At 35.8% G+C, this 27078-nt stretch overlaps 1 protein-coding gene across 9 annotated transcripts in view; it reads right to left on the bottom strand.

Moving 5' to 3' along the window:
- Positions 1-27078, bottom strand: part of RYR2 (ryanodine receptor 2) — a 449014-nt gene that overhangs the window by 71282 nt on the left and 350654 nt on the right. For all 9 annotated transcript variants that reach the window (XM_075412466.1, XM_075412469.1, XM_075412474.1 and 6 more), the window contains 13 exons: positions 26211-26260; positions 21045-21105; positions 19137-19375; positions 17890-17971; positions 15815-15945; positions 13768-14088; positions 12136-12376; positions 11636-11723; positions 10044-10136; positions 9543-9713; positions 8503-8562; positions 4132-4266; positions 124-236 (listed from right to left, as the gene is read on the bottom strand). In XM_075412466.1, coding sequence (XP_075268581.1) covers positions 124-236; positions 4132-4266; positions 8503-8562; positions 9543-9713; positions 10044-10136; positions 11636-11723; positions 12136-12376; positions 13768-14088; positions 15815-15945; positions 17890-17971; positions 19137-19375; positions 21045-21105; positions 26211-26260 — 1785 coding nt within the window. The remainder of the gene's footprint in view (positions 1-123; positions 237-4131; positions 4267-8502; positions 8563-9542; positions 9714-10043; positions 10137-11635; positions 11724-12135; positions 12377-13767; positions 14089-15814; positions 15946-17889; positions 17972-19136; positions 19376-21044; positions 21106-26210; positions 26261-27078) is intronic.

The following is a 27078-nucleotide window of genomic DNA, read 5'->3' as shown; positions in this document are numbered from 1 at the left end:
GAGTATATTGCCACACAGTTTATCAATTGCTGGTTTACATGTTTTTCTTCCTTTTGATCTCACCAAATAGCACTGTATGAACATACATGCATTTGTGAAAGATAGAACAAATATAGCTCTTACCTTGGCAGATTATACAATGGTGCCATTCTGAAGCAGGCAACTACTGCTCTTTTCCTCTGTTTAGATAGCAGCTTATGCCACACAGCTTTTTTGGACCGCTGAGGATGCTCAACCTGTTACACAAAACACACATGGAAAAATAAACAATGTGGCAATGTCCCTACTGTCTGGGCATAGCAATAACAATAATAATAATATGAGATAACAGATAAATCAAGTGGACAGATAATAGAAGGATAATAGATGGGAAAAAGTGTTCTAGACAGAGTTCAAGTGATCAACCAAATTGCAGAATCAGAATTTAGAAAATAAACTTGAAAGCAAAAATCTCCCTTTCCTGGTGTAATATAGACAGTCTCCCTTTCTACTTCATCCTACTTATATTTTTTAGATAGAATATTATCATTGAGGCCATCACTCTGGAAATCTTAACTTATAACACAAAGAAACTTCACTCTTTCTTCCTTTTATATGCAACTCGTTACATACATACAGGTAAATTGTACACCTTCACATTGCCCCAGGCAACACTTTTAAAGGAATTCTTTTAAATGCAGTTAATCTTCTGTTTGAAGTATTTATCACAACCAGCTACAAGGGAAAGGAATTAACTCTAAAAATGAGAGACAGGCACAGTGACTTAGTACTAAACCCCTTCCATGAATCTGTATAGCTAGAATGAACATCAAGATATTCCAGAACACTTCAGTTACATTTCATAATATTACAGCTCTGTCTTCAGATATATTCTCTTTCTGTATCCTGGCTCTACAGTAGCATGAGATGAAACTGAGTGTGCTGCATCCTAATCTTCTGCTCTTTTTTATGCCACCACCCATCCTTGTTTCCATTTAAAGAAAATTACTACTGTGGCCCAGAAAAGCAACTACATGCAACAGTATATAGCCTGACTGGATAACTGGGAACTATGATTCTAGGCTGTGCTACAGGTCACTCCTTTCCCACAGTCTATTCACAGTTTTGCGTTGTATTTCACAACTGTTCCATAAAGTTTATATCATTTGATTGAACCTACACAATTCCTGTGGAGTTAAGAGGGGGATGTCTTTTGAGGGGGTTGTTTGTTTGGGGGACACACACACACACACAGAGACTGTTTCTTTTATGGACAACTGTGCTAGTGGAATAATAGCTCCTTGGTCTCACAGCATCGTCACAGGAGTCCATGGAAGCTAGCATCTCTACCCTGAAAGACTTGGTGATTCTCCCTTGTAATAAAATACAGCATTTTATTTAAAAGATGTAGTGATGATTATGTTTGTGTAGGCTTAATACTCAATCCAAACATAGTTATCCAAGAGGACTCCACTAGTTTAGTGAAATGAAAAAAATTAGTCTTAGTTAAACAATAAACATTTAATTAAAAAGACTAAAATACTGCCAAGCATTCAGTGAAATGGATAATTACACTTGCAAGATTAAATGGTGACATTCTAAATCTAGTTTCTTCCAAAAGACAAAATACAAATGAAAAATATTTGTTAAGAGAAAGGATAGAAAAGCATTCACTGCAAACATATTTACAGTCACAAAACAAAGTCAGGGAAAATTATTTAGAAGTCAGGCAAACCCAGGTGTGAAAGTTAGGTAATTAGTAATATCATCACGAACAACTACAAAACTCTCTATACTTTCCCAGAAGAAATAGCCTCGGCCTACACAAGCAGATCTCTGGAAATAATAAAAACAAAGAAGTTAGCTGTACATGGAAATAAAATACAAAGAATGAACTGAAGTACTGATCTTTGCCAGTGCAGTAAAGAAAGCATTCAGGCTATGTATATATGGTGAACAGAGTATTTGTATATGGAGAGCAAAAGATTACTCAAGACTATCATAAAACCAGACCCAGTGCTCACATTGAATTACCCATTTCAGTAACAAAAGCACAGGAGCACTTGTCTACAGAAGATAAGCAAAGCTGTAGGGCCAAATCCTTAAACAAATAGGTGCAAAGTACTCAGAATAAAAGCAGCTATCCTTTAGTTCACTACTAGTCATTGAAGTAACAGGCTCCTTTCTACCCTTTTTAAAAGCGGATGCAATGTTTCCTTTTTTCCAGTCACCAGGGTCTTCACCTGACTGCCATGACTTTTCAAATATCACGGAGAGTGGCTTGGCAACTACATCTGCCAATTCCCTCAGGACTCTGGGATGCATCTCATCAGGTCCCATAGACTTCTGTATGTTCAGGTTCCTCAGGTGGTCATGAACATGATCTTCCCTTACAGTGCGAGGGACTTTACTCCCCCAGTCCCTGTCTGACATGGACCCAGTCCCCACAGACATGGACCTGTCAGAGCAGGTCCAGAGGAGGCCACAAAAATGATCAGAGGGCTGCAGCACCTCTGCTGTGAGGAAAGGCTGAGAGAGTTGGGGCTGTTCAGCCTGGAGAAGAGAAGGCTCCAGGGAGACCTTATTGCGGCCTATCAGTACTTAAAGGGGGCTTTAGATTAGATATTAGGGAAAATCTCTTTACTAAAAGAGTGGTCGGGCATTGGAATAGTCTGAAAGAAAGATAGGGACAGGCTTTTTAGCAGGGCCTGTTGAGACAGGACAAGGGGTAATGGTGTTAAACTGAAAGAGGGTAGATCTAGACTGGATACAAAGAAGAAATTTTTTTACCATGAGGGTGGTGAAACCTGGCCCTGGTTGCCCAGAGAGGTGGCTGATGTCCCATCCCTGGAGACGTTCAAGACCAGGTTGGATGGGGCTCTGAGCAACCTGATCCAGTTGAAGATGTCCCTGCTCACCTCAGGGGGGTTGGGCTAGACAGCCTTTAAAGGTCCCTTCCAACCCATTCTATGATTCTATGACACTTGTCCCAAGAAGAGGAAAAAAACAAAATAAAAAAAAAAAACAAAAAACACCTAGCTTCCAACATTTATTTCTGGTTGACCTATTTCTGGGGGCAAGTTTACCCAGATAGAGAAAAGACAAAATTCTATCAGTGCTAGTGGGAAGAATAACACAAAATACATTACAGAATTTTTCTAATAAAAGTTATTGTAGTTCAGATCACATGGGACACTTATGTATGTATGGAAAAATATTAGCTAAAACAATAGAGCTTCATGCCAGATTCTGAAACAAGTTAAATATTCTGCCTGAACTTTCTCAGAAACATCATTCCTCCACCCTGCTTCTATTTCTTGAATGCTGCAAGTAATATGTGAACTGACCAAGTTAACCTTGGTTTGTATTCACTGTTGTACCAGCATGAATGCGTCTGAGTTCATTTACACTAGCAATTTGCTAGACCACCAAAGAGCAGTCTTGCTAAAACTTCCAGATTATTAAGAATTTTCTGAATTTCAATGCCATTTTAATTTTCTAAACACATATATTCTTTCACACATTCACACAAACTTCCATATAGATTTTATCAAGTGGACGGACATTCCTCTTACAATTTTTTTAATGAGTACACAGGGTAAAAGTACCCTGAATTTGGGACAACACAGTAAATAGCTCTCTAAAGCCATCATTAGAGAAGTTTCGAATCAAATCATCTGACTGTCCTACTCCATATAGCTGTAATATGTAGTTTCAACCAGATATTTATATAGGCAGCTTTAATTTTCTTGCTACTTCAATAATTCAAGAATCTCAACTGAAGAAAAATACCTCAAAAAAGGCATTTTTTCCAATAATGAAGTTGGGTTTTACTCACATTTCATGGTCCATGGGCAATTTAGTGATTACTTCCTGCTAACTGAAACGCACCAGAATGAAGCTAAAACATAGGTATCCCTTTCTTAGTCCTTTTCCAAATAAAGGATTGTTGGAGCTGCTTCAAACACACTGTGTGATCGATATGATCACATGATACTGGATTACAAAACACAAGGCAAAGCACGTAAACAGTAGCCATCAAAACAACGAGAAAAGAATACAACATTAAATATTGCAGCTGAAAGTAAAAATGAAAGGCTGAATACTTTTGTTTAGAATAAGCAGCAATGGAATTAGGAAAACGTGTCTAACCTGTTCCAGGTGAAACAGTACATTAGCTATGTCAAGGACTCTTTCCACAGTCTTCTCTGGATCTGAGGAATCTTCACTCCTGTTTGGTAAATCTTTGTAAAGTGCCATCTGCCACCTTATGGCGGGATCCTCAAGCTGCAGGAGAAAAATTTCACTTCACCAAGGCAAAAAGTTCCAAACGTAGGGTCAAACAGTCAAATTAATACAGAAACTGCTTCAAACAGAAGTACTTTATACGGCTAACCCACACCTTTGCATGGCTAACCCATACAGCGTCCACTACATGGACCGGGAGAACAATACTTAAGACTGATTTGCGAAACATTTCCTGAGAGCTTCCTGAGGACTAATAATCATAGAAAGAGCAAATGATCAATGGGCCAACAAATAGCACTGGCTCCAGCAATGAATATATTGTTTGATGAAAAGAAATGAATAAGAGGTAGACAGACATAACTGTACACTGACTTTCCAGTTATTAAACCAAACACAATGAAATTTTTGCTCTATCAGTCAGGATTACTTGGTTTCCAGTCAGAGAAATTAGCCATTATTCATGTCTAATTTTTTAAATTTTTTTTTCAGTTGTTGGAAAAATCCTAATTTTACTGATTACTAGCTATAAAATGAAAAGTTAATTTATGAAAAATCAATTCAAGATGCATTTGCTTATTAGCCAACAAATTATAAAGAACTGCATAAAACAAAATGTTTTTTCTTATTTTTCTCTTTACATTTTTTTTCCACTCCAGTGATCTGTGGTTCTCTGTTTTACCGTTAGCAATCTCTTTTTCTTTCATTTTGTCTCCCTAGTGCTTCTGCTAATCAACACTGATGCAATACACTTTGCAACCGTTTTTTGGTGCCAAGGACACTGAAGACAAATGCAACGTGTAACTCATTTTACTGAGAGCTGTGGCCAGTGATCATTCCTGACTGTGCAATCTAGTTTTAAGTCACGCTGGCCTGGATTTCTGAAGCATTTAGAAGCCTCAAACCCTACAGATTGGAATAGGGCTTAAACTCAACATCTACTTTTCTAAAACATCTTTGTGGATCCAAATTTCAATTTGTGCCTAAGATGAGACCATAATGCTAATTCACTTCCACAAAATATCTTATGAAATACCGTTTACTGAAGTTCCAGAAATTATTACAAACTTACACAGTTGCTCAACAATAGCTTATTAGAACCTAGAAAGCCACAACTGACAGGCCTTTCTTCCACTTTTCGGCTTTTCCATTTCTTAACGACTGTCACATCCACAGTCTTTGTGTGAGCATTTGACTGGATCATCATGAATGGATAGTCCACAAAAGACTTTTTAATCACAGGTGGAGATGTCTTTTGTTCTGAGGACTCCTCACATTCTATTAAGGTACAGCTTTTTTGTATAGGTAGTTTTCTAAGGTTATGAATAGTTGACATTTCAAGGTGTGTATTAGCATGGCTGGAAGAAGACTTTGGTGACTTGAGCTTCATCCATGTCAAAATGAATGCAAGTTTCGTCATCAATTTCTTGAAATAAAAGGCTCGGTACTGAGTAACAGCATGCAGGCATGCAAGGAAAGGAAAGACAGAAAAAGAGTGAAGACAAATGTAGACAAAGATAGACAAATGCATGAAATAGACGCCACAACATTAATAGCTAAAGATTCAGAAGGATGATTCTCAAACACTGCAGTTTTCCAAAAATAAATTAAGATAAATTACATTTTAGCTCTAACGTAAATGACAGAACGTGGTGTCTGCGAGAAGCAGAAGTGGTTAACAGAAAACACTATTTGAAGAACGAATATTGCTATGGTTGGAAGAAAACCAGCCTTTTGAAAGCAACTTTATACAAACATCGGTTTAATTAAAATAAATATTAATTCAAAATATTAAACAATAATTTAAATCTATAAGACCATTTGGCCTACATACCTTTTATGTCTGACTCAGACAAAAAAGGGTAGTGTATGCGTGTAGCACAATGGCGTCATTTTGCTTAACAAGAAACATCATATTTGACTGTATCTGACATGTACTTGATTCAGTCACGATACTGACTGAACACTAATGACACCAGAGAATTATGGAATACATTATATTGTACTTCATAAATAACTACTGACTTTAACTTTTTACATTATACTTTCAAATAATGAAGTTATAACCTTCGGTTTAATGCGAACTCTAGAATGCGTCAGTACTAAATGATCCATGAAAAGATATTTCAAGCCATTGAGAACAAACTACTTAACAATTAATAATAAATCATAATAAACATAATACATACAATAATAAATTGAAGTTTTAAAGTCCTACAAACGCTGTATTTTGTCTGTAGTTCAGTGACTACACAGCTCAAAACCAGAGTTTTCAAAGCTAGTAAAGAAATATACAGATAGCTATAAAATAAAGCTAGCTACAATAGCTATTTAGCTTTCTTAGCTATGTATTCTGTGGTTCCCTTTCAGAATGTCATCTTCCACTGTGAATTCATATTACAATTAGGAAAATCCAAAGTCACTGCTGAAAAGTTTGCAACTGGAAAATCCATCAATGTATACACTGGATTAGCTAAGATTACTTCCTTCTAATTATCAAGGCATTGTGAAATTTCATCAATGTAAGACTTTTAAAAGTACTTTTATCCTCATGTGTTATAATCAGGAGATTAAATGTTGCTGAACAATAGCAAATTTTTAACTGAAGTAAAGGAAGTTTCTGAAGAGAAAGCACAGATCAAGGTATTAAGAAGTATCATTACTCCAAGGCAACAAAGCAGTAACAGACAGAAATCTCTTAATAGCAGTATGCAGAATGTAACCCTAAAGAAACAAAATAGAAACTGAAGGTTAAGTATTTAGGACAGGAGGAGAAGTGCTAAAAAGCAGCATGAAATGCCAGGCAAGACTTAAAACTGCATGCCTCACAAAGTACAATATACACATACTGCAAATGTCAGAACAGAAATAACTATCTTCTTCGTTAAGAAAACACTACTGAAGCTCACACACAAAATCACAACACATTTAAGCTTTGCATATTCATGGCATGCACAATGCTTAAGTACTGCTGTTCATGATCATCTTCAAAAATGCTCTTTTCTTCCCAGTACTTTGCATGTGTAGTTCATTTGCTATATAGGGATAAGTATTTGAAGCTTTTTTTAGGATTTAACCAAAACTTTTGTTTTCAGTGGTAAACTTTTCTATGTGCAATCCCTATAATTTAAAACTATTGGAATTTTATTTGCAATATTTTATGAAATATGCTGTTAGCTTTGCAAAATGACACATCTTCTTGTGAGCTCCCAGAAACCCCAACTTCCACATAATCTTGCTTGACATTGCAGCAATATACAGAAAACGTAAGATGGGAGAAAAATAATCTTCAGATGTTATTCAGGAAGAACCATCCCATTACCAAGTCATTTAAAAATTAAAAAAAAATTATCGCCATGCACTGAATCGCAGTGGAATCTGTACTTCTGGATGATTCTTAAATACTCTTTCAGAAAAAAAGCCGGATTTCCAGCTCACATGTTTTTTCTTCTGTAACAATTTAATCACAGAATCACAGAATCAGTAAGGTTGGAAAAGATCTCTAAGATCATCAAGTCCAACCATCCACCCAACACCACCATGCCTACTAAACCATATCCCAAATTGCCACATCTCCACGTTTTTTGAACTCCTCCAGGGATGGGGACTCAACCATCTCCCTGGACAGCCTGTTCCAAAGTCTGACAAGAAAGACTAGTTAGTTTTTTCCTTGAAGTGAATAAAACCTTGGGCAGCGGGAGGAGATAAAGGACAATCCTAAATAAAGCACCATCCATAGGTCCCATTCCATCTTCCTGGGACAGTTCAGGACTTTTTACCTAGGGCTATTCATCTGGCACTAACTGGAAATTGATAATAAAAATCTATCCTTCTTCCAAAATACTTTCTTTTCCCTGGGCTGAAAAACAGGAACAAAACCGAGGAAAGTGGAGGTTTTTCACTTCGCAGAGTGTGCCAAAGTGGCAGCTTCCTTTTCCTTTACACTTCAAATTGACACAAAGTAACTTTGAGCATTTTGCAGATTCTATTCAGAATAACAGAAGGCAGAGTTTAAAGAGTGATCGACCTTGCTTCCATCTCCAGTTTCATATTGATGGTGTGCATAGGCAGGAACTTGAAGCGCCACGTGTTCTTGTTTATAATACATACATAAACACACTAAAAATCTCACATTTAAAAATTGGCCAAGTTACTTGAGAGAAAAGAAAAAGGGACTACAAGTTATCCTAATGAACCAGGGTAGGCTGTCACTACATGGCACCAACAAATGAATTCAAAGGAAGAAAAAGCATGTTTAAAAAAATGCATGTAGATTACCTTGCCCTGGAGATGAAGATTATTGCGGATGATATCTCGTACTTCATCTTCAGTATCTTTCTGTCAATAAATTACAAATCATATAAATTAGGAATAGAAAGTAATTAAGCAAATGTATTTTTCATATAAATGTCAACCTTGGGCTTAGTTCAGATGATGAATAAAACAGAAAATGTGGAAGATTGAGGAAAATCTCAGTTGCAATACATCTTTCTGTGTCAGGTCAGAGCTAGCCATATCCAAGCTCACAGGAACAAGTTCTGGATGGCATCATTCACATTTGCTCACAGTAATACATTAAATGCAAGTCTGAATTAAAATTACTAGTATATACGTATATACACACTTTAACCAAAATTTGACCAAATGAAACCACTACCACGAACACAGCCTTCTCTGATTTTATTTCTGTTTCTTTTGGAGTCTTTTATCCTTTATAAACATTCAGTTCCGCTGTACAAAGCTCATACAATGTGCTAGGGTGTATAAAGTATCATAGCTTGAGAAATGAGTATATTTCAAACTGCAATCATATTACTGTACTGTGAGTTTACTCCTATAAGAATCACTTTAAAAACAGTCTATCCCCACAGAAATTCTTGCATTCACGAGTGTGATCAAAAGGAATTTGTTATGATGTTGGTTACAGAAGTTAGGAAACATGCAGTTCTTACTTGCATTTCCAAATTCAAGCTTCATAAAATTTAACAAACACAATCTAGCATTAAAAATTAAGAGAGAGAAATAACTGTTTTAAGAATATAATCTCTATTCATCTACTGATCATTTAGAAAATAAGTATGTCCAAACTGAAATGTTTTAAGCCCCAAAAATGAGAACAATATGTAGATTACTATCTACCATAATCACCTATTATGCCTGATATATATATATATACACACACACACACACAAACACACAACAGAGTTGTAGTCTTCATTATTTGTGTCATGCTCTAAGAATGAGTATGGGGGAAAAAATTCAAACAATTTCATTAGTAAAATATTTCTACCTTTTAGAAGTGCAAAAAGAGCACCTACCATACTGAATCGATTTTTGGCCAGTGCAATTAGCTCTTGGTCTCCAGGAGCACAGATGTTTAGGCCAATGGGAAGTAATCTCTTCAGTGCTGCCACAATGAGAGAGGTCTGCATAGAGTACCGGTCACCTTTGCGCTTCATCTTTTTCCTCTCCTGGTCAGAAACTGCTGCCTGCAGCATAAAGTAAAGATGAAAAAACATCCAATACTAAATAAAAGAATTGTACTAGCAACTTTGTACTTGTATCTGGTTTGACAATTTCCTTACTACCTACATAGCTGCAGTCCCATCCAATGAACTGCCATTATATCATTGCCAGTGTTTTGCACCAGTATCTCGAAAGTCCACTGCAGTTCTCAAATAACTATGTTTTGATTCTCAACCCAGTGTTTTCAACAGAAATCATTACCAAAAAAAAAAAAAAAGAAAAAAAAAAAGTGCTGGAGTCCTCCTGTCTCCTTCACCTCTGCAGAAAGAAAAACATAAAAATCTTTACGCTACCTTGGACATTTTAGATTTGGTGTCACTGATGAGGAAAGACATGTTGTTGATCTCATTTTGTACCACAAAGTTCTGCTCTTCCCTTTTGAAATTCTGGAAATACAGAGAAGATCTCAGTTAGATGCACTTATGATGTATATCTATCTAACCAAACCTTAAATATAAATTAACTGGAAATTTGTAAAATCCACAAGAAGAGGACAGAAAAAAATAATGGTTGATCAACAATGACCTTGAATTCCACCTTTGTTTACATGACACAGCTCAGCGGGTTGTGTTTTTTGGTGTTTTTATTACGTTAGAGAAAAATAAATGTTTCTCTGGCTATGAAACAACTATGATAAAAATGTCATTGTTCCTGTAATTCAATCTAAAATATTGTCTGTGTTTTCCCTTACTAGTAAATAATCCGTTCCACCTTTTTTTCCATTATAAATCCGACTATATTCAGATACATAAGAAACTTTAAATAAGACTGAACTTCTGAATACACAAATAATCTGATGATCCAGCATCTATCTTCTGTGCACTGCGATGTTTATAATGGATCTTACAGTCAAAATCAGGCGTAAGTACACAAATAATAAGGCATCTTGTTTCCCAGACTTCAGAAAATTGAAGTTCTGGCAGAAAAGAAATTTAGCATAGACAACAGTCCATTTACTCTCTTGTGGTTTTTCTCTTCTTTTTGTTCCAGTATACACATTAATCATGTTTTATTTTTATTTAAGCACTATCAGTGATGGTGCCTGATTTGCTCTTAATGCAGATCCCTTCATTCTTGCATATGAACAAGAGGATTCAGCTTTGAGAACCAAGGGTAAATTTTGTAGAAGTGGAATTAATGAGAAATCCTTAACTGGTGAAATTTATGAGAAATGAAACAGTATCATCTACGAAAAAAATTATTTTATTTGGAGAATTACTTGTAAGATACATTTGCTACTTCCTTGCTCTTAGAACACTTACTGACTTTCCTTCATTCAATTCAGCTACAGACCTAGGCTTAATAATTGAATTATACACCTTTAAATTTATTAAAGAAATATAAATCTACACTGCAACACAAATTAAGTGGCTGTAAACAGAGCTGCACACTTCCTCCAGGAAACCCTCATTTCACTACTTGTGTTGAGGACCTTTCCGCGTGATTTTTATTGTCATTGTATCTAGAGGCTCAAGCAGACAGATTGTACAATTTAGGAAAACAGACTTTAATGAGACAACTACTAATAATTTAGTAGCCATACATCCTGGTTAAAAAAGGCTTTGTGGGTGAAAATAACTGATAAAAAAAAAAAAAAGGGTAAGGACACAGACCTCAATGAGCTTAATATATTAAAAAAACCCCAAACAAATCCCTCAACAAACAAACCAGAATTTATACAAAAAATATCTACGATCAGTGTTACTACGCTACAACCCACTCCTCTAGCTACTCAGGCATTTCAAGTGTCAGAAAACTGATAGTCATTAACACCTTCCCATCCACAGTTTCACTTCTGTCATTAAATGTGTTTTCCCAAACACTAAATAATTGACCTGCCTACTAAGAAGCCCAATTAAAACAAGTATTACCAGTAATTACTTACATGAGACTTTGACCAGTAAATGAAGACCTCAGCCACCATGCGGAACAATTCTTCTGCCTCAGGGTTGGGCTCTTTCAGCCATTTTGCCCTAAAATTTGGTAAAAGGGTGGAAATGCAGATGATCCTGACTGGCTTTATGCTTTGAAATCAGTCTTCAACATTTTACAAGGCTACAAGCCAACAAAACCAAGCATGCATGCTTTTAATCCTTTCTGGTAGCAGTGGCTTTTTGATGTCCTAATTCAAAACCCTTAAAATCCTTATACATTAATCCTAGGTCTAATCCAACAGATTTGGATTGCACCTTTTTTTTCAGTTTTCTGCTGAAAAAGACCCCAGCTCCTCCTAAAAGTCATAAAGCATCAGCCTAAGCAACTTCAAGACTGGCAAGCTGAGTAAAAGCTACTTTAATTCAGTGCTAGGCATATCAAGGCATAAGAGACGGTATCAACAAACAGGAAGATTTTACAGGATTCGTTGACCTCTTCCTCTCCACATACCTGTTATAGTCCACAAATCTAATCAACAAAGGGTAGAAGGCATAGAGGTCCCGTGCCAAAGTGGTGAACTCATCTAGGATGAGCAGTTCAGCCTCCGACATGTCACCTCTGCCTTCTGCTCTTAGATGTTCTTCATCGGATACAACCACTGCTGCTTTTTTCTTTAGCTTATCCATCAGTGGCAGGAAGTGTGTCTTTAACAGTTGTGGCTTCGCTTTGCTTATGATGGGCTGGGAAAACACTATTTGAGGCAACGAATATTATAATACATACCTGGCTACAAAGTATAAATAAAAACTTGTATCTTTCCCCTCTTTCTTAGGTCTTATTTCTAGGTTACAGAGTAAAATCCTGCCCTCATTGAAATCAGCAGAAGTTTTGCGAAGAATTAAATGTGGTCAGGATTTTACATAGTCAATTCACTTTGTTACTACAAGGACAGAGCCTTCCAAGCTCTTGACTAAGCTTGCAAGATCATAAAACTTGAATTTACTGGCATTTTGTCAATACATTGGTATTTGCCTGCATAATTTTACTGAGTAATGTAGAAGTTGTCTAATGGTATGTATGGGTGGGTACATGTATAGCTACATAGTGCACACACAAGTTTTCCCAGACACTGGCTCCTCTTCTGTACCTTGCTTTTTAGTTTAAGCGAAGCACAACTGGAAAGCATGCTCTAGTTATTTGCAAACCAACTGAAACAGCCTGTCTGTATTTCTTATCACATAAGGACACTGCAAGGCTTGCGTGTAGACAGAAATGAGACTGATTCAACCATCCATCAGCCAGCCATTTGAGACTTGTTAGCAGAAGCTTTTTGCAAATCTACTCATAAAAATGAATATGTAAATTAGCACTTCATCTGGGCCCATTAGTGCAAAACCATTTGTAACATATCCATTAGATTACAAAGAATTTTAGGCAGTTACTACTTATCCTTAGAGTGCAATACATTACTAATCCTCAAAAGACTAGGAATCCAGACTGCTATCATGAATGAAATTACTACTACAGTAAGTAGTGAAAAGTCCTAAGAAAGCCTAATTGAAAACTGAATTCACAACACTGAAGTGACTTTTCCTGACAGACTGTAACATTGAGAAATGAATTGCTTGAATTTTAAGGTGTTACACAATGAAGTTAATGTAAAGATTACTAAAATGACACATGCATTTCCTCTTCTCATTGTAATAGGTATGTTACAGATACAGCTTCAAAACAGTATTTTAAGGATCCAGAACTCACACAGAATAGCAAGGAACTGTGCAATGTCTGCAAATGGAAGCTACTGTCTAATGAAAATGGGCTAAATAGCTATAGTCACTTAATTCAATATGCTGCAAAATGAATATGTGCATATTCTGGGGGGAAAAAAATAGGCTAATGTACTTCTTATATTACTTCTTAAGAGATTAAAACATACTGCTTACACTGTTCTTTATTCTTAATTCTGGTTCATCACGATCTGCATTGTTTAAAAACAAAAATATGAGTGTTCTATTCACTCATAAGGTATGAGTAAGAGGGTAAATACAGAGTCATTCAGGGTGTGGATATATACATACACACACATTCTGAATATATACACACATGCTTGTTTGTGCATTTATTTATTTATTTATGTCTTACCTGCTAATCTCTTCATCCAGGCTCCTTCGTCAATACCAAGGTTGTTATAAATGATTTTCAATATGTTACCCAACAGAGTGTTCATGTGCTCTGATGTCAAGGCTGTGCAACACATTTCTGCCTTGTCAGGGTTGTTTTCTGGCCCATGCTCCCACCAGTGTGACATGTAACTGCATAGCATAGGCAGTATTACTTCCATGATATGTGGCATTTGTGTGTAACGAATACCAGACTCTGCCAGTTCCACAATTTCTTCCATTAGCTTCACCAGGGAAGGAATATTTGAGCAAACCTCTTCTACACTAGCAGGCAAATTGAGAACTAATGAAAAAAAAAAAATCCCCAAATCAATAAACTAAGTCATAGAGGTAAAATAATTCTTTTCAATTGCTGTTCTGTACCATTTCTGTTTTCTATTTACATTTATGCCCTTCTGATTCAAGGGAAAAAAAACAAATACAACCATAAAAAACAGGTACTTTCATACCATTGATCAATAAACCGGTCATATATAAGCTTCAATAATAAAAATTTCTGTACTAAAAATAATTCCTATATGGAAGCTTAAATGGTGTAATTATTATGGAGCGAATTCAGAGAAATCAGACGCAGTTTGCTGTATTTAAAATAAAGCTTAATTTTCAGAATTTCTTCCAACGTAAGATTTGCAGTGGAGGAAACAAATTGATACAACGAAACATCTCTCCATGACACATCAGATGAGAGCTGGAATGTTAATAGAAGAAGAAAAGTCATTGCCTGACACAAATAGTAGCGCAGATTTTGAGAAATTGACTTCTGAAGGTGAATTTCTGATCGTAAATATTTACTTTTCAAGTTACTGGAATTATCAGTTCCTTCCTCTGAAAAGGCATCGCAGCAGCCTTTATTTTCAGAAGTAGTTTCTTTCATCTACATCTATCTGTAAGCATAACTATTAGCTCTTGAATGTTTAACACCCTGATGTACACATACAAACATATATACAGATATCCATACATTGAAACTTTAGTTGGTACCAACACAGCCTAAGGCTAGTCTTTTTCCAAAAACAGTCTCTTCTCCTATTAAGACCCAAATACATTTTACACAGCCATCGCAGAGTCTCCTTAAAGCTTAATGCAATTTTGGAAAATAAATTCAAATTTCTGTTAAAAATCAATGCAAATCCAGTTGATTTTCTTTCCAGATGTATTATAACAGCTAGAATATATATGGTAAGTAAGCATGGCTGTTGATATTTTGAAGATAAGATACTACAGCTCTTTCAAGAATCAATCTGGTATGCTCCCTTTTTTAAAATGAAGGTGAAGTTATAAAATGGATGCCATTATAAACTGGCATCTTAGACACTGTCATCTATACATATCTGTGATATAACTCATATTCAGTATATATGTAGAGCTTGTGCAGTTCTACTATAACTTCTATTTACCGTAGGAACAAGTAGCACATAGGACCTTACTCAACAACTATGTTTTATCATAAGAAACGTCAAGAGTTTCAGAATGGTACAAAAAGATATATGCAAAATAAACATACATACTGTTACTGGAAACTATCTGTACTGTCTTATATTTCACACAAAGAAAAATCAATTTACATACTACTCTGCAGTGTGTTTAGTTCCTGAGGGTACACTATGTACTTCTTACAGGCAAAGGCATTTTGCTTCCATCGCATGTATGTATGTTTCAGGGACCCAATATTGCATACGAAAACTGAGAAACTAAAGTTACTGATTAGAAAACATAATTTTATCATCAAATACACAATATCTGAGATACTAAAAATGTGCAAAGTCCCTTCAATAAACTGATTCCAAAGTGGTATTTTGAGAATGATATTTCAAAATGGAAATATCGGCATCTTTAGAAATAATCAATTCTACCAGGCTTAGCCCATTGATTTAGGAAGGAAATACAACCAAGAGATTACAAGAAAATCCTTGCACTACAAAATGCACGCAAAAATACATGTATTAAGGCAAGCAGCATTTATAGTTAAATTGTATTTTCATAACCATCATGTGAGTTTCTGAAAATACCTGCTCTGTCTCTTGCATTCTTGGTATTGTAAATTGAGTAGACATTATGTTTGTTCAAATGAGTTTCCAAAAATGCCACTGGAAAGGCACCTGAGAAAGCGGCCAAGCATTCTCCTAGTGCTGATCGTTGCCTGTGAATTAACAAACATCATTAAGTATACACATCTTTGATGACTGACTAGACCTCAGGATAGTTCTATATCAGCCTTATTTTTATTCTAAGATGAGCTCACCTCAAAGAGATAAGCCACTACATTATTAGGATCATCAGCACAAGAACAGGTAATAGAAATTGAAGTCCAGTACCTCTCCACTAATACATGAATGAAATGTTAAGATATAAAATGTCAAAGGTGGCTTATATAGCTGAGAGCAGATGAGAAATGTGCATGGAAAACTCAAGGTCATCATAACAGTGCCTTCCGTTCTCTTACTTTACTCTCAGCTTTGCTGACTTTATAATCTCTATTATTAAGGAACAGCTGATGAGTAGACCAAGAGACCAAATACAACTATCATTTGAGTGATATAATTGCCTTTTTCCAAGAAATAGTAATAATCAGACCTTGGTCTAGCATGTACGTCAAGTTCTTCAGAGACTGGAAAATCGCTTCTACCTATCAATAACTCTGAAAGTTTTGCACAAAGACATTGCTCTAATCTCTTCAAACATATGACAACATGCATTTGACAATCAAAATAAGTGTGTCAAAATTGTAAAAAGCCAGACTCTCGGAAAAAGCGATCCCCTGTCACTTCACTTGGGTCCCTCAGCAGGCATTTAAAACTACTTTTTCTGATTTCCAATTCAGCTGATGAGAGCAGAATTAGGTATGTGAGAAAGCTGCTGAAGTCAAGTCAACTCACACAGATGACTGAAGCCGAGGAGTCCCATGAACTTCCAAGTGAAAAAAAAAGGCCTCCAAACTGATCTTGTGATTTAACAACATTCATCTTCAGTCTACAGTTTATCTCATTTTAGGAACTTCGTATTCTTTCTAGATCTAATGAATTAAACTTGATTTTGTTAAATCTAACTTCATTCCCATTATTAATTATCCTGTTTGCTGCTTCTTCCTGTTTTTACTTTTCATTAGGTCTTCATAAGCAAAACATCCATCCATCACATACACCTACAAAGAGCATGCTATGTGCTTTTCACTTGCAGTAATGGTTGTAGACAACCACACACAAGAATTATCACTTACACTGACATATTTTGTCTTAACTACAATCCCCACATCATTTATATGCCAGATACCAAATTAAAAAAACCAATTAATTTTATATTCCTTATGAAATTGAGACCTGGTTTTCCACAGATGTGTATTTTGTTACTTACAAACTTTGGTTCCCACCTTTTTTCATAATGTTTGTTATGCTACCGCCACCAAGTAAGCAAGGTATGTCATGGGGCTGCTCTGGAGCTATGCACAGGTTGATTTGCTAGACAGTGCAGAGACATATGAACTTCCTAGATTACTGCTGCCAGTACCTGAAATGTAGCCTTCCCTCTGCACAGTGCTAGTCACTATAGGGCAACTATTCAGTTTTAAGAAATGAATTATCCAGGTACCTATTTTTTGGTGGAATATGGTCTACCCAGACCAAATGTAACGTGGAGAGAGGTTAGCAGATACACAGAAGCACAAAAAAAGCAATTATAAAGCCTCATTTCCCTGGATAATTGAGCTAGAAAAGAAGTAGTGTTGTATGAGTGACAAATTAAATTAAATTAACATTAATAAGAAATATACATCACAATTAAACAAGGAAGATCTATAACAATAGCTGAGCTGAATGACATATTTTTACAGTTCCCCAGATTTTTATTTTCCCCAGATTTCTTTATAATTTTTGTTTTAATTAAGAAATATATTTTGACAAACAGATAATGCAACATTTTAAGTGTATTATAATAAACCCAGCTGTATTCCACTTAACATCTGAGCACCTTTTTTCTCTCAAGATATCTTTCCAACAAGAATCTCTTCCTATATTCATCTCTGGACTGCATACTCATGAAGCTAAATATAAACACAAATATTAAAAAGACAGACACTCTTTCTTCTTACCGCTCTACGTAGATACTCTTGCTGGTTCCCAGAGCATATAAACTGGCCAATATTCTGTAACAGGAGACCTGAACATCTTCCACTAAAGAGAAGAAAATGATAGGTATAAAGAAATTTTTATTTCCAATACATTTCTTTAGAATTAAAACACATTTCTTTTGACAGTAACTGAATAATACCAAGCTATCAAAGGCAATCCACAGAAATTACTCTCTAAACACAAAAAGTCTTCTGACCACTGAGTGCCATAGTTCTTACTCAAAACTTCCACTTACTTCAGTATCAAGTTACCAGCTAAGACAGTAAACACATTTCACTGGCGCACTAACTTTCTGAAAGTAATGACTTTTTCTGGATACTGTCACAGACTCCTGAAATTTACAGAAATATTTTAATGAGAAAAGTGGATGTTTACATCTCGTCACATCCAAATCCATCAACAGAAACCCAAATTTTCAAAACCAGTTCTCTCACTGCTATTTTAAATAATACTTTTCCAGATTCTAGAAAGAGAAAAAATTCTATAATTCTTTTCTTCTAGGTTCTTCTCTCAGTTATTTCCATAACTGAGTTAGCTATACAGAGCAGAATTTACTCCTTCAGTGCAGTCTGGACAGCAGAATTCCTGTGGAGTATCTAAAATGTATGAAATTAAAGTTTTGTGTTGCAGACTGCAAAACTGTATCTTGCAGAGCTTGGTTTTGTCAAAATAAAGGACACTGAATCTGCCATAATCAGAATTCTCTACAGAAACCTCATACACAGAGTCTCATATATATTCCCTTCTCTGTCACCTGCATTCTTCAGGAGCTCCTTCCACTTTTCCTTAGGATCTACGATGCACCCACCCAAATTCCCTGCTAACTGAAACTGAGTCAGTGTTCATGTAGGACAGAATAACATCAGTCTTGTAGTATAACCTCATTTATAGACAGAGCAAAGACAAATTATTATACAAAGTAACTTTTCACACAAGAAGAAAGTCACAGTAAATCTATGGTAAAGTTATAAACAAAATCAAGCCTTCTGACTGTCTAATCACAGCCACATCTTTAATATTTACACAAAGTGCACTAAAACCTGCATCTGTTCTAGGTCACTTACAGCAAATGTTTGATTAAATCAATGAGAATTTTGTCAAAATGACATAAGATTTGTCCTTCTCTAATAGAACTGAAAGTCTAAGTAATGCTTATTACATGACATTATGACATTTTAGTGGCACAGCAAGTCTAAATAATACATACATATCAAATCTTCCCCAAACTGGTGCTGTCCAATATGCTCAAATAAAGAAGATAGCACTGGCAGGAGAGCAACTGTGGTATAATTAATGATTTGTGTAACTCCCTTTGGCTGGTTTCTGCTGTGTGTAAACTGGCCTTGCTTAAGATTTTCCATTGTTTTCTCCAGATCCTCAGCAGCATTGTCCAAAAATGCTCTCAATGCCATCTTAACAGATTCCAGACCAGTTTTCATCACAGTCCTGTATATAGCATGCAATGAGAATGAAAAAGAATATCCTATTAGACAAGCATGGAATAAAGCCTAGTCTTGGTTTATAGGAAGTAGATAGTAAAGATCAGAAGAAAAATCTTTCATCTTTTCATGTTGTAAAATCTTCTCCTAGCAGAACAACCTATTGAAAAAAATGTTTCATAGGTATCCTGCAGAACACAAAGATACTTCACCTGGTTTCCCACTGAGAAAAATAAAGTCCTTTTAAATGTATAAATTAAGTGATTCACTTGCCTTCAGAGGGAAAAAAAAACACCTAACAAAAAAGAGTAAGTCTGTAATTTACGTCTCTACGAATAGAAGAATTATCTCAAGCCAGAACTCAGAAAGTCTTCCCAACCATTACAGTCACATTTCTGCCTCCAGAATAAGGGCATCAGCAAGGAATAAGTAAATTCAATCAACTCTGCTTAAAATTAACTAAATAAATGCATTGATTACATAACTATAACACCATAATCCGTTATGTAATTATATCATCCAGCAGAATTCTTACTTTACTTAACTAGCTAAATTACAGAGACCCTTTGTTTAAGGAAAGTATACATTTAGGCATGCGTGAAATAAATTCAGGTGAAATACTTCTGTAAATTGAATAACAGTCCAGCTTGGGTTTTCGTTTGTTTTACAGAGTGAATATACACAGTTTCAATGGCAATATTTCCAAACTTTCATGTAATCTCCATGAATCCCTTAATCCCTGTCTGGAACTATTTTTACATCTCTACCAAGATCTGAATTAGTGACCACCAACTGTATCTGTATTCCATCTGTATGATTGCACAGACAATGGGCAGTTTACGACAAAAAATACCAGGATATTGCAAGCTAAAGGATTACCACACAACAGCTGAGCCATACAAATTGACAATGATCATGACTCTACCCCATGCCAAATAGAAAGTAAAATTTGGTCATTTAAGCCACTGCAAAGATACTGAGAAGAAGAGCTATCTGCACATAATCCAGTCAATTCTTTGAGAGTAAAAGCAAAGTGAACAAAGTTATTTTAAATTACCATGGAGGTACTTAAACTGTCATGCTTTGTTTCACAACTGCAAAGATCTAAAAATCAACATCAGCACAGACAGTTGACTGTACAGTTAATGAAAAGCAACACATGACCCTCCAGTATTTCAAGACTGTCTCAGTGACTCTCGCAACAGCTCATGCAGCTCAATTTACCTTAAAAGTACTACTGAATTTGATGTAAAGGGGGTTTTTTTGTTGATATTCAAATTAGAACCTGAAATAACTTTGCAATGAAGACACTCTATGAGATAGATTTACTGCATTCCACATGCATTTAACTCATATTTTTTTTTATTAAAGTGTAAGCAAAGGAATAAAGTAGTTCTAATGTTATTGTGTTTTTGGGACACTGCCATGATGAAAACAAGATGAATTAACAGCCAGCAGTTCATGGACACCACTGAACCGAAGCGTAGTTGAATGTGTAACCTACAAAAACAGTTCTGCCAACCCCTAGTAATTAACTAGTAATTAACCTACTTTGCAATGGGAATTCTTTTCAGTACTATAACTTCTTGAGCTTTGAAACAGGTAGCCCAAATCTGACTGCACATTATTTTCTTAAGTGATTTTCTTCATACTTTAGAAAATATATTGAGTATTACCTCGCATCCAAGGTCTGGCCCAGTATGTGAAGACAGTTGACTATTGATGTTGCATCATTTCCTAAACAGGGAGGAAAATTATCCACCAATTAAGCTGAGCATACTGTATAGCATACCTACACTCTGCGAACTGTATCTCTGGTTTTAATGAAAGAGTAAATGACATAGCAGAAGAGCAACTGAACTTCTGCGTAATTTTAACATTCAAGTTAAAAAACATGCAGTTTGTTGTCTTAACCTTGTTTACACAAATGCGGTAACTCGAGGCAGTATAGCATCTCTCATCAAATAGCCGAGGCAGTCAATCTGGAAGCACTTAAATGTGGGGTTAATTAGAGCTGCAGTGTATTGTCTGATTTTCATTTAAGTTCTACAAACTTTGTTTTAATTGATTCAAGTTTATCTGAACATTTATCTTCCCCCTTTCAGTAATGTAAAAGCTGTTAACTTTCACAAGCTGCTATTGCAGGAAGAGAAAATTTATATAAAATGTCATCAAAAAGGTTAGCTCCCTGGTGTTACCAACAGGCTGCAGCCATTTATAGCGGGATCAGGTGTGGCCCACATGAGTAAAAATCTCTGACATGATATGCATCTCCCATAATCAATTTTTTTTTCACACTCACGTATGTAAAAAGAGAACTTACACACAACATGCCTGGCATACATATGTACATCCCAAGATGTTGCTGTGTACAAGCCATCTCTTAAGTTCTTTTTCAATGCAGGACAGATTTAGGCTACAGAAATTTTACCCACAGCTTATTTAATGTATTTATTTTTTAAAAATAAATATAAATCTCTGCAAAATGAAAAATACCTTTTCTTGTTTCTGTATATATTTAAAGTTTCTCAATTAAAAAAAAAGAAGAAACAAACTGAATGTTTAAGATAGGATAGATTTCTGAAAATACTGTCATCTGCATACAGTGTACTATACTTTCTCAGGGGTGGTTATTTCACTTGAAAATATAGGCAAATATACAACTAAAATTGGTAACTGTTTCAATGAAATAGAGATTTAAAAAGCTAAATTCCAAGGAAAGAGCAGGAGGTTTATTGCAGCGGAGAATGTTGTCTTGTGCTATCAGAAGAGCAGGTATTGTTGTGGTGTTCAACCACAGTAGATTAAATAAACCTGAACCACAGCTTCCCCAGCTGCCTGTAGCCAGGCAGCCCCACCCTCTCTGCACCAGCGTTGGTGGTCATGCAATGATATAGCGAGCAGATAAGAAAGTTAACATGGCCTAAAAGAATCCTACCAAAAAAAAACACTCCAAAAGATTAAGTTTTTTGTCAGCTCCTATTTTTTTCCCTTACTATTTTACTGCTCTGGTGATATGAATGCCAGTGCTGATGAAGAGAGTGCAGAACTGTGCTAATGACAGCAGGGATGGAGGGCAGTACTCAGAGCAACCCGGATTTATACTGTGGATTAGACTGTCATGAAACAGTATCTTCACATTCGTCGTGCAAGTGTGTATATGCTGCATGCGACAGCGCAGTATAGAGAGGCTCACTCCAATTACCTGGAAATTTATACTGGCAATCTATATATACCATGCAGACACATTTCAAGAGCCATACATTTATGAGCAATCAGGTACTTCATATGCTGCAGCCAGATGTAAGGTTCAGAAATTCATCTAGTCAGTCTGAAAACCAGACAAGCTTTAGGCGTATCCGTGTAGCAGACACTGTAGGTAGTTGGTTCCACAGCCTGGGATGTCAGAGCAGAATTCCATGACCATGATAAATGCAGCCTCCTTCAATCTAAACTAACTGACATACTGGAGTTTGGCCAGCTTTATCCATGTAACACTAAAAACAGACTTTCAAAATTATCATGAAATTTCTTTTCTGGAATGTATCCTTCCAGCGGGATTTGTTACAGAATCTTAGAAAATGCAAGTTGCTATGAAAGACAGGTCTAGGTTCAGTGGAAATTCTGTGTCTTGCTTCTGTTCAGTGTCATGAATTTAGTTGTTTTCACTGTGTTTCTAAAACAAAAACCCACAAAAAATAGCACTGTTTAATATTTTACCTTAAAATGCCGTAGTTAAAACTCAAAAAAAATCCTTTTAAAATAAATGTTTCAAGAATCAGTTTGGTTCCAACCTGAGGTCAGAAGTCAATTTCAGAAGGCCATCTTTTTTAAAACTCAGTTATGAAATCTAAAATGAGTGATTTTCTAATGAAACTAGCTTTATTACTATTGCCAATATTTCAAAGTGTATATATGTACCTTCATTAAATTAAAAATATTCCTTTTTTATTAATTAGAAATGTTCTTGATTTTCAGAAGCCTGAAAGTTAAATACAAAACACTCTGACGTAGAAAAGAACGTGCAGTATACAAAATTCCCTTACCTCATGAAAGGGGAGCAGGTGACAAGTACAATTCAATACGATAAAAACTGAAATAAGAGCTGTTCCTTAAAGCTACTCTTCACACAACTCAAAGACACTGGACATATGCAAATAATAAGCCACATGGGTTTAAGAGGTATTAAGGCTAAACGTATCCTGGGAGCTAGTATAAATACTAGCTTGATGGTTGGATCACCATTCAGCATATACTACAAATGCAGCTGATCCCATGAACTGCGCAACTGAGTTTAATAATCTCAGATGCAGTCCTACATATTTTAGAAAGCTGTATTATTATATTAGGAGGGAAGCACTGTTGCTGTATCGTGAAAGTGCTGTGGTTATTGATTCCAGGAGGCCTCACTGGAAGGACACATAAATTCAGGATGTCATTAGGCAGAGAAAGCCTTCTGTTTCTTTTTAGGAACTCCTCTGACTAATTACTCTAAGTTCCAAAAAAAGTGTGAGCAAAACCAGGCCTGTTTTAGCTGATGTCTTACCCAGCTAATTTTTGTTTCAGATTACATGGGTCTGTATTACTGATACAAAGATTTTTTTGAAAAAAATACTTATATACTTGTATAAAAAGAATGCCTTACTGCACATTTAAACAATATAAAGAGTGACTCAAACTAGTCATATAAATTTGTCTTTTAAATTGAGAAAATATAAATTCAAATGCTCAGTTCAGCAAAATTATTTTCTAAAAACTTTCTAATTCAGCCCACTAATAATAATGAAAGTAAATAAATACAGTCTTACTGATGCACAGCTACAGCTCTCAAACAGTAAATTATTGGGACCAAAATATACTTTTGCAGTGTAAAAAATAATAATTCCATGCTGAATTACAATTCCATAATCTCAGTGACATTCTTAGATATCAACAGTGATTAACTGTTTAATTTCACTCTGGAAGACTTGAACTCTTAATTTCCCATTTTACCAAGACTTCTATATACAGCTTAAGCTACATGACTTTTACTAATGACTTGCACACATGGAGCTGTATCTTCAGAAGTGCCATTCAAATTCACAGTAATATAAAACACCTGTATAGCAAAACTATATAGCATTTTGTTATAGCAAACTCCCCACTATCCATAAAAGTTACTATCGACCAACTCTTGCTCATTCAAGATGCCTCCAAAATGCAACTTTCTAGGCCCCAGCTGTGCTCAGAGGCTGTCCTCACGAGCATTTTCCCCTCTTCTGCATAGGCCTTGTCTTTGCTGGAGTAAGTGCAATTCTTTTGATCAGGTTTTCTAGCATGATGTAATTCACCATCAAGGTAAGGCAAGTTGTACACTGACTTTGACTTGAGTTAGTAGCTCCACAGTAAACAACCATGCTCTAGAGTCTTATGGTGACCTTGTCATAACTCACAGAAAAACTACAGTACACTTCTGTTTTGGCATAAAGATTTTGTGTTCTGTAAGTTACTGCACACTAGGAAAAGAGTTAAAAAAACAAACTGTAGCCATAGTGAATACTCATCTCATCCCACCTGACTTATCTCCTTCTACCACTTGAATCCAGCCAAACAACAGGAAACAAACAAGCTGAGATGTGGAACAGAAAAGATCTTGTCATTAGTACTGAAGTTATGTTGACTTAGACTTTTAACTTCAGCTGTTGCTAATTTTAGTAAAAAAGTCAGAAAAACAATTCACACAATAACAAAAATATGTGCAGAATTTTAATAGTATACCTGAGCTACTTCATTCTTTGAAGAAACAACCTAGGGTATAAACCAGAGCTTATGTGTACGTTTGTGACATACTCCACCCTTCAGAAAAAGCTGCAACAATGCCACACAGCTGCAGAAACACCTCCATTCCTCCTACGATCTTTTGGCTTTACAGGCAAATCCACTCAGCTCATCCCAAAATATATTTAAAAGCAATACCCCAAAATAACTTCTGATCTTTCTTCTCAGTTTAATGGGTTTCATAATGGTGTGTAAGCTTTTTAAACACCACACTGCTGCAGCGAGTTCCTTCCCTTCAAACTAAATAAAATATGTAGGAATTGAGTTAGATGCATGTTATTATAATCAAATTATAATTCGCTAGACAATTACCCTATTAGGTATGTTCATGGATGCTGGAGTTTACAATGCATCCATCACAGAAGCCATATATGCATAGGATGTACTATTCCAACTACCCTATCATCATGGCATAAGAAAAAATTGCAGAGTAAATGACTTTGCCACACATTGCGTATAATATATACATTTGATACAGACTGCAAATTAACTTCAATTAAGTGATTTTCACATGGCATAAGACAAACACCAAGCTCCTGCTAGATTCACATAATACCAGAAAGATAGTACACATGCGTATGTGGAGTCAAGCACATCTGGGAATATGTAAGAATTCCACAGAACATAACTAAGCATTTCAGCCCACTACAAAATTTCCTTAATGGCTTTCCAACACAAATGTGAAGTTCTGATGCTCTGTTATTCCAAAATGATTTAGAATAAAATAACAAATTAGTAATTATAATTAACTCAGCAAAATTCTTCAGTAGGATAATGAAATCCAGATATTAGTTAAGACACACAGAAAAGTAAACAAAAAACCCCAAACTGATAACTACGAAAGCTTTTTATTCCATCTAATAAAATCTGTGATCTACCAGCCTAAACAATTAGTGGTCTGTGAAGATCATGCACTCCAGCCATGCAGCCATGCAGCATGCAACAAAGCAGCATGTAACACAATGCAAAAATGGCAAAGAAAACCAAGTGATGGCCATGCTAGTATTTGTCAAGGGTCTCCTTACCAAACAGTGAAATCCTATGCCTGACAAGAACTCCAAGTTTGCAGAACAGGCTGAAGACAAAAGAAAAATAAAAGAGAAGGGAAAAGGAAAAAAATAAGGGGGGGGAGAAGAAAGAAAAAATAACAGCTGATACATGAGCAGGAAAAGCAACATGATGTCACGCAGAAAGAATCAATTATCTGAGCAGAATGTGGGACAGAGTACTAAAGAAAGAGTTTTTAAGTGCATATCCTCAACAAACATGGTTAAATAAGCACATATTATAATTAAAGAAACAAAAAAAAAATTGAAAGCAAAGCTAATTAATATAAAAGCGTCCTACATGATAACCCACAAGGAAATAACCATCAAAGCTTTAAGAAGTAAAATGTGGTCAGTGTGCTATTCAGGATACCACTGACAACATGAAAACAAAAGGTAAGGAAATCAGATTAATTGAAGTGTTTGATGGAAAATGTTTAACTAGCCCAATTTGGATCCTGTCATCTTGAACACAGTGAGAACTTCTTTTCAAATACATTGCTTTTTAAACACACTTAAGATGAGAAATAGCCTCTTACATGGTTAAAAGCCAACAAAAATGGATATGATCAATGGTTTCATTTCACGTGTTTGAACTACTTCCTGTGCTGATGAGCAGTGCCCCGCTGAGAACAACGAAGAATGAAGTTTTGTGTAAATTCACAGAAGCAGGAGCACACTGCCATAGCCAAAATGACCTGGCCTCCAGATTTAGGAGAGCTTAGATCAATCTTCATGATCCAGTTCAGTCTGCGAATTTTCTCCAAAAGCAACATCAATTTTGGTGTTATTTTTTATGCTGCAAAATCCCTCATGTGCTATAAATGACATGAACAATATCATGCCA

This window comes from Opisthocomus hoazin, chromosome 2 (genome assembly GCF_030867145.1).
Source record: "Opisthocomus hoazin isolate bOpiHoa1 chromosome 2, bOpiHoa1.hap1, whole genome shotgun sequence".
Classification (NCBI taxonomy): domain Eukaryota; kingdom Metazoa; phylum Chordata; class Aves; order Opisthocomiformes; family Opisthocomidae; genus Opisthocomus; species Opisthocomus hoazin.
Note: the sequence above shows the minus strand (reverse complement) of the source record. Positions and strands in the feature narration are given on the sequence as shown.